This window comes from Pyrus communis, chromosome 2 (genome assembly GCF_041283825.1).
Source record: "Pyrus communis isolate YQ-2024b chromosome 2, ASM4128382v1, whole genome shotgun sequence".
NCBI lineage: Eukaryota > Viridiplantae > Streptophyta > Magnoliopsida > Rosales > Rosaceae > Pyrus > Pyrus communis.
In genome coordinates this window covers 3,345,822-3,354,647 of record NC_142566.1, presented here as the reverse complement: position 1 = coordinate 3,354,647, position 8,826 = coordinate 3,345,822, and the positions used below count along the sequence as shown (strand labels likewise).

Below are 8,826 nucleotides of genomic sequence, written 5' to 3'. Positions count from 1 at the left end.
ATGAGGGAATTTGGGCTCAAGATCGGATTGGGTTTAGGTTGACATGGGCGGCCAAGGCATCAACCTAACCAAACCCAGTAAATGATTGGGTAGGTTCAAGTTGGATTTAGGCAGGATTTTTCTTTCATTTTAAACCGCCCAATTGGATTTCAAATCAGGTTGGGTATGGACAAATTTAGATTGATCAAACCCAAGTTGCACCTCTATCACTGAGTAGAGAACACATTATCTTTTAAAAAATTTGTACAGGTACCTTTTATTTTAATAAAGTTATATTATAACTGTCAAAGTTTGATTAATTAAAACGAATCACTTAGGTTAGTTGAATCACATTAGGGGTTCGATACCAATTATCTATACTGTGGATGAGAATGGTCGTATTAAATTGGAATTACAACTGTATAGGTTTTCCAATATATTCTATCTTATATGCATCTAGGCAAACTCATGATCAGTGAGGCCCTCGACAATAATTAGAATAGTTGTCAGTGAAAGGGTGAATTAAAAATATGTTTTAAATCATTCACTTCCTCGCGGATAAAAACATAATGGATTGCACACAAAAAATGATAGAGCAATAATTAATTTGATTAATTGGATAGATGTAGAAATTAATTGAAACAATTTCAATTAATTAATTTGACATTTACACGTTTAAAATAGGTCTCAGAATAGTTTTTGTATTGGCTGAGCACATAGGGCCCTAACCCATGGTGTTTAATTTGAGTTATAAGATGACTAAGTACAAAACGACCCAAAAGGCCCACTAACCCATTTTACCAAAAAGAGTTTTCTGGAGAGAAGTTCAAGCTCCGTCAAGCTTGAACTCAAAAGAGTAAAAGTCGAAGTCCTCGTTCCTGCTATCAAAGAAAGAGCGAACTCGCTTTAACTCCACCATTGGGTTTATCTTTCATCTCAAACACTAGGAGGTGTGGAAACTTTAGATAAATTTTTTAAGGGAGAATCTAAACAAATTGAAACCAAGTACTAGCTTTTGGGTGAGAGGCATTGGTAGAACACCTACCTATACAAAGTTGCTTCCACTTGCCATATCTAGCATTGCACGTTGATTTAATTGTTAGATTTTGTCATGCATGTTACATGTTAAATTTTGAAGTCTCAAGCATTGAAACTCCCTATGAGACACAGTAATTCTCATTTATGAGCGTCTTATAATTTGAATGAACGGCATAATTGATATGTCTCACTTTTATAGTATATTAATAAAAAGTAAATACAAGTGTGATACTTTAATTATAATATGAGTGGACAACATAGTTGAACACCGCCCTAATGAATTCCAAACAAAACATAATGCCTCCAAGATTTTGGACATAGTTGAAAGTTGAAGAAACTTGCAAGAGTTTGAAGCCTTCATATGTATAACAAATTAAGTCAAAAATAGATAAAATTATGTGTAGATTAACTACGAACTGCAAGAGTTTGATACAAGTTTCTTGCAGAACAATGAATGCTAAAAAGGATTGAGGAACATAATTTCTCTGCTCTCTCTCCCAATTTCAGCAATGACCCTCGTCCTGATTTTTAATTTTTGTGAGGACAACTGTTGATTCGATATAAATTAGTTGATCGTAGTGTATACTTCGTGCTTGTTTCGATTTTTGTACGAACGGGTGGAACTCTGTAATATGCTAGCATTGTTGCAGGAAAGAACATTTGTCTAACTCCTTCGGCTTTAATAATTGGGAATATGATTCCTGATGCACTCTGGAAAATGAAAACCAAAACGTTAGTTTCATTAAGTAGCAATTCATATTTGTATTATTTGTAATATGTCTTAAGTAACAAGCTTGCTGATGAGACAGTAATGGGAAGATCATCAGTAAACATACCAAGATCAATCTAGCCCCCAACCACAGGCGTTTTGGTGTAGGGAATGGAATCATTAAGCGGCCGACTCCATACACAGCAACAGCAAAGAAATGGAGAAACAGGCTGATTGGACGAGGATTAAGACCGGAGAGTAGAGATATTGGGCCGTTTGAACAGACCCCTCCAAGGCTCAAATAATCAAAACAAGCTTCACGCATTTCTTGTCTTGCGGGGTCAGGCGACGTACAAAACACCTTGTAAAGAGCACCGGCCAATGTGTTTATGGTAGATGACACAGGCTGCAATGAAAATTAACCAATTCCATCAGCCACATTTTTGAATGCTTGATAACAAGCTCTTGCCTAGATATATATATCTGACATGTTATATTGTTAGATTGAGAATCGATGCCTAATATAACAACATAACATGTCAGACTGTCATATAAGAGAAATTTTAATTTTCATATTGCAAATATGGCTATATACCTTACGCAGTGTGTAGAATGATTCGAGATAATCGCACAAAGCAGGTGCATCATTGAAATCACTTAGCGGTCTCAGAAGATCCCTTAGAAGAACAATGTCGGAAAGAGCGACAGTCATTCCTCCTCCAGTTAAAGGATGTCTCATGTTGAATGCATCCCCCAATAAAATTGCACCAGGTGTGGGTTGAGGAGCAGCAGGCATGCTTTTGTTTTGCATTGTTCTGATGATTCCTTTATCAACCGCTGCTAGAAAAGCCTTTAAGAGTTGATGGGGAACCTGAAACAACGAATTCCTCAGTTCAGTCCCTTTTGATCGAAATGACTGGAAATAGGAACATAATTGAGTCATGTAAAATAATAGATACCTGAGGAGCTACGACAGTTTTCAAATAGTGAGCCATTTCGCCGTTAGCTACTGAAGGTACTTTTGTGCCGGGTACATCTACCAAACAACGAACCTCAGTGGTACTAATAGGATAAAACAGGATAGGTGAAGGGTCTCCCAAGATCACATGTCCATGGTTTGCATGAGGAAGCTCATAGTTCTCCAAGATCAGCCCGACAAAGCAGGACGGATTTTCAATCTGCAGTATTCAGACAATTTAGTCTTGATCTCATGAAAGAGCAAATAAATCCATGCTAAAACTTTAAGGAAATGCTTGAGTTTCTAAAGACCGAATAAATTACATTTGGAGAAGAGATAGCGCGGCGCAGATTTGAAAAGCAGCCATCGCATACTATTGTTAGGGGAGCATATGTTCTCATCTCCTCTCCTGCCTTGTTCTTGTACATCACTCCTTGGATGGTGCCATTTTCTTCAAGAAGTGTGGTAACTGTTCCTTGTTCCAGTTTCACATTGTAGAGAAAACATTGTGATAAGTAAGAGGTACAAAACAGATTACATCAAAACAATCAAAACCAAGAAACATGGAAATGATCTTCACATCATTATATTCTGAAGGAAAATGGAAATTACGTACTTTGGAAGGGCTGCGGCCCTTTCGCGCATTCTTTGGATGAAACGCCCGTTGTGAAAACTTCTCCCTGCTATCTCTGAACTATATGTTTCCAAGGGATATGACAGTTTTGTGTTATTGCCATTTTTGTAAAGGGCATAGCCAAACACTTTCTGAGCATCAATGGAGTCATTAGCACAATCCTCAAGACCTAATTCAATCAACTTGAGATAGCCTCCAGGCTGCAAGAGTTCACCAACAATTCTGTTCGGCTCGCTCAAGTCTCTTTCGATCACATGTACCCGCCGTCCTTCCTACATATTTATCAAGAAGCAAAACTCCTGATTAACTTAAAAGGCCACATAATTACAACTTTGAGCTCCACCAGGACAACAAGATCCGAATGATTAATTAGCCAAACTAATGACAAATACAAACTGCCCCAAAACCAGAGTTTATCAGTGTGAACAAGATTAATATTGACTGCACTATTGGAATTAGCTCGCCATATTAGAGCCAAATCAAAAAGACAAAAAACAAATAAATTGGCTTTGACAAAATCATCTATTGACTGAATCCTCATTTGTGTGGTTTATTTAAAATGCTAATTAGTTTTACTCTCTTGGACAAATGTTAGTGAGAATCATTTAAAAGCGAGTTTAGGGTTAATAGTAAGATTTATTTATTTTTTCCATGGTTGAAAATGATGCTTCAAGTAATTTTAACTCTGAAATTAAGTTTTAATTAAGGAAAAAACTAACCTGCATGAGGCAATTAACTCTTTTGTAATTATTTTACTTAAAAACATTAATTAAAATTTGTATAATTTTTTCTCAAAAAATTTTTTTTATAATTTAAAAGAATGAAAAATTAAATTTAAAATTACAATAACTACCCAAAGTAGGAGTTGTGATATTTTTTTTTTTTTCAAAAAAAAAAAAAGGGAGACAACTGGTGGCAAGTCACGTTAATCCACCTCTTACGGGGATTGAGAAGACTCATAAAAGCATTTCAACCCTTGTGTTACTTTTAAGATTTCATTAAAATGTATTAATTTATTATTTTACCCTTTAATTCTTATGTCTTCTCCAACATGTATAAAAAAGAGGGACACTTTTTGGTATTACTGAAAGTTTCCCTAAATTGGTCTTCTTCCTATATTGAGATGAATCAACAAGAAATAAGAAAAACTAGTAAAAAATTATTTCTTATAGAATATTCAATCGTCTTAAAATAAAAAAAAAATAAAAAAAAATTAGAAAATGAAGATTATGAAGATAAAGAAAGTGAGAAATAATGATCACCTTCCCAAGAGTGTAAGCAAGAGCAGCACCAGCAACTCCGGCGCCGACAATGACAACATCCGTACTTTTCTCAATCTCCGGCGTCAGAAAAACACCGGTTGCTGAAACATTCGCGATGTCATTGTCCTTCTTGTCGCCGTAGGTGGTGTTTATGAAGACGAAGAAAACAGAACTCAACAAAGAAACCAAGACGCCAGCAAGAACATACTCATAAACCATCTTAATTTAAGTAATTAATCTCTACGATATAGTGTTTTTTTTACGTCTGGAATTTGGTTGTGAATATTTTGATTTGTGAATGTGAAGTGCTTAATGCTTATGATGGGCGCTGAAGGGCAATTATATAGGAATGGGATACTGCAGCTGGTAGGCAACTGCTGCGGTGTTTCGGGTGCTTTTTTTTATTGAATGAATTTTTGGTGCTTCGGGTGTTCTTTTATTGAATGTATTTTTGGTATTGTAGTGCTTCTTTTATTGAATGAATTTTTGGTAGTGTGCGGATTATGTGAAAATATTGTGGGATAGAGGACAATGATAGTCACTTTGGGACAATTTAATGGTGTCACACTCAATCATGCATTATTTTATATAAAAAATTTAGCCTTTATATTATATTAAATTGCATTCGGTTTGCATTTTGATTACGGCTAATCTTTTTGAATTTACATGTTCAAGTTTTATATAATCATTATATATATACATATATAAGGTCTGTATTAGGAGTTTACACATGTTTTGTTACATATTTTGTTTCTTGTAGTACTCATTTAGTAATTTTTTATTTTTTAAATTTGAATTGTCTATATTTCAATTCATCACTTATTTATAGTGAAAAAAAATAAATGAATACGATTATACAATGAAGGAAAGGGATCCTCTTTGGATCCCTTCCTCCTAATCCACCAAGTTCGGGGATTCGAACCGTTGAAATTTAATCCAACTTCTAAAATTATTATGACTTTTAAAGTGACCTCCTATTTGTACCTGTTGGATCAAATTTCAACGACCCGAACCTTCAGACTTGGTGGATTAGGAGGAAGGGATCCGGATCCCTTTCCTACAATGAAACATTAAATGACTACAATTTAATTTAACGATCATATCGTTTTGAATTTAAGTAAATTTTTATATAAATAATATTTGAAAGAAGACACACAAAGTAAACAATTAAGTCGTTAAAATACATGAAAATGTTCCGAACTTATTAAAATAACACATGAGTGGATTAAAGGTAACATATGACAATGACATAGCATGATGACTGGGTCAAAGAGTGTGGCATTGCCACTGAGACCGCTTGCTTGCACTCCCATTGAGACTAAGTTTGGTATGAGGGCATTAAGATGTCCGACGCATAAAAAATTACAAAGGAAAACTAATGAAAAGAACTTAAAAACTTTGAGTTTTAATGATAAGGACAAAATAAAGGGTAAAGTGAATTGTATTAGGATTGATTTTTTAAATCTTGCGTCTTTATTTATAGTAAACTAAGTAGAATTGTTTGTCATCCAAATAATACAATTCTGTAGAGAATGACTCTTCTAGTACCTTAAATACAAGCTACTATGCATGGACGGAAGGAGTTAAGGCCTAGGGGGCACATGCCTCACCCATTTTTTTTCATTAAAAATTACTTCATTAATCATATTAAAATAGTGAAAATTTCTCTTTTAGTTTTTAAATGCCCCTTCTTCTTTTTTTTTTCTCTCGTACTAATGTCTAAACTTTGTTGAGTTGCATAATTGGTTAATTAGTACGAATGAGCATTATATTATCAAAATAATAAACAAAAATAGAAAATAGAGTAATATAATTAGGCATTTTATAGCTATATTTTTCAGCATTTGTAAAAATACTATCTTTATCCAAAAAATGAGCTTAAATTTTTTAAAGTGTTCCCTTTTAATTAAATTTCTGGCTTTGTTCCTAGTAATATGCCACAGAAAAGATGAATTTTTTTAAGAAGGCAATGCTTGAGCAATAAGTATGATACACACACACGCACACTTTTATTTATGCATATGCACTACGTTCGATAATTTAAAATTTTGTACTTCAGGGTTGACTGTTGATGCATTTCCATAAAGATCCAAAATTTTGTGGTATATTTCTTTTTGAATGCACAAATACAGTTAGGTTGTACAATTTTCTGCTTTTTAGAACTTCTTTTTTATTTTTCAGGGTTTCTGTTTTTAATCCGCATCAGCTCAGGTAATTTACCATTCGCTCCTCCACCTCGCGTGTGTGGTCGCAGTCTCAGATCGAAGCTCTTACTCCAGGTAGTTGACCAGTCGCTCCTCCACTCTCTCCCCCTTTCTCTCTCTCTCTCTCTCTCTCTCTCTAGCCTTCTCTCTAGAATCAATTCAAAGTTGTACAAATCTCCTTTTGATTTTGGGTTTTTATTGAATTTTACTGTTTTACAATTGAAATTTTGTGTGGATTGTAAAGTTTAGAATTTTTTTAGGTAGGTGTTCGCCTTCCAAATTCGTCATGGGTCTTGTGGAAATTTACTTGAACAAAAAATTAATGATTGTGAGCGTGCCACTATTAGTTGCCGTTAGTAGACGGGATTTGAATGATTGAGATTGCACCTTGACTTCTAACCAAGAGATTGTAACGTTAAGTGGAAGTAGCCCAAATTAAGGTTCTTCCCTTGCCTTAATGATAAGGACTAGGGCTGGGTTCGGTTCAAATCGGTTTGATTCATTTTTTTTGCGATTCGGTTTTATTTCAGTTCGGTTTGGTTAAATTTCGGATTTTTTTTTTAGAAAAATGAAAAAAAATTGAAAATTGAAAATTATTTTTAAAAATCTAAATATTCACAAGCAGCGGCTGAGGGAAAGTTGAGAGTTCCCAAAGTTCTCTACCTATATACGAATATATGTGTGTGTGTGTGTATGCTTGTATGGCGCTTTATTGATTTGCAGAGGTGTATGCAATAGCACAAGGTGGAGCTTTTTGCCTTGCAAATGCCTATTGCCACAATTGCAGAAACTCTGGAAAACAATGGGATGGCTGGCTGTTGACAAAAATAAAAAATTAAAAAAATGACGACATTGGTTGTTGGTTTAAAGGATGATTCTAGCTAGAGAGTTAGTCCAAAAAGCCAAGTTGAAATCATCTCCAACCGAAGGGTCCAGATGTAACATCCCACATCGTCTAAGGGAGTGGATCCTCTATGCCTTATATGTATATTCCCATCTCTACTTAGCACGAGGCTTTTTGGAAGATCACTGGCTTCGGGTTCCATGAGAACTTCGAAGTTAAGCGAGTAGCGCGCTAGAGCACTCCCATGATGGGTGACCCACGAGGAAGTTCTCATGTGAGTTCCTAGAAATAAAACCATGAGGGCGTGGTAGGGGCCCAAAACAGACAATATCGTGCTACAGTGGAGTCAAGCCTGGGATGTGGGGGGGCTTGGGCCGGGATGTGACACCAGAGGTCCAAAGGGCCAATTTTGAAATCATCTCTAAATAGTCGAAAATCGTCTCCAACTAAGGGCTAGGCCAAAGGGCTCGTGGGCCCCATTGGACAAAAAAGGGCCAAAAGGCCAACCGACTGGCCCAACTTAGCCAGCTAGCTAGCCTGGGGCTGGCTAGAATTTTCATTAGACTATCTCCAATCGAAAGGTCTAGAAGTTCGAAAAACACCCAAAAATCGTCTCCAACCTAGGGCTAGGCCAGAGGGCTCGTGGGCCTCACGAAATCTAAAAAGGCTAAAGGCCCATAAGGCTAGCCCAAATAAGCTAGCCAGACCATGGTTGGGCCAGAAAACTCACCAATCCTGTTGATTATATTCGACAAGAATTCTAGGCCAAAATTCAAATGCAACGGCTAACTGACGTCAACTAGCCATTATTTTTTAATTTTTTTTATTTACAGTTTTTTTTAATGTTTTTTTTTTTACAAATTTTTTTTCCTATAACTTCATTTTTTAAATTCTATTTTTTTTCTATAACTTCCCATAACTTCTATTTCACAACATTTGTTTCATATTTTTTTTAAATTCTATTTTTTTCCTATAACTTCTATTTAACAAAATTTATTTCATATTTTTTTTAAATTCTATTTTTTTCCTATAACTTCTTGAGTCATTATACAACATTAAATTAACTTAAGTAACATGAAACAACATTATACAATATGAAACAACATTAAATGACATTAACCAACAAAAAATTTATACAACATAAAAAAAACATTTAACAACATAAAAATTATAGCCCAATATCCAACCTATTTATAGC

General features: G+C 35.0%; 1 protein-coding gene across 1 annotated transcript; it reads right to left on the bottom strand.

Moving 5' to 3' along the window:
* Window positions 1–1,292: 1,292 nt before the first annotated feature.
* LOC137748028 (squalene monooxygenase SE1-like) lies at window positions 1,293–4,871 on the bottom strand. The gene is made up of 7 exons (XM_088681531.1): window positions 4,581–4,871; window positions 3,304–3,590; window positions 3,008–3,179; window positions 2,686–2,904; window positions 2,322–2,597; window positions 1,854–2,132; window positions 1,293–1,728 (listed from the first exon to the last, which is right to left on the bottom strand). Exons 1-7 carry the CDS (start codon window positions 4,797–4,799, stop codon window positions 1,546–1,548), a joined length of 1,635 nt encoding a protein of 544 aa, XP_088537657.1. The 5' UTR covers window positions 4,800–4,871; the 3' UTR covers window positions 1,293–1,545.
* Between the last annotated feature and the right edge of the window lie 3,955 nt (window positions 4,872–8,826).

Coding starts and splice junctions, on each gene's coding strand:
- LOC137748028 (XM_088681531.1), bottom strand. CDS start 4,799: ATGGTTTATGAGTATGTTCTTGCTGGCGTCTTGGTTTCTTTGTTGAGT. Junction 3,180..3,303: donor GAAAGGGCCGCAGCCCTTCC/AAAGTACGTAAT, acceptor ATGTTTTCTCTA/CAATGTGAAACTGGAACAAG. Junction 2,133..2,321: donor CATTCTACACACTGCGTAAG/GTATATAGCCAT, acceptor TTTTCATTGCAG/CCTGTGTCATCTACCATAAA.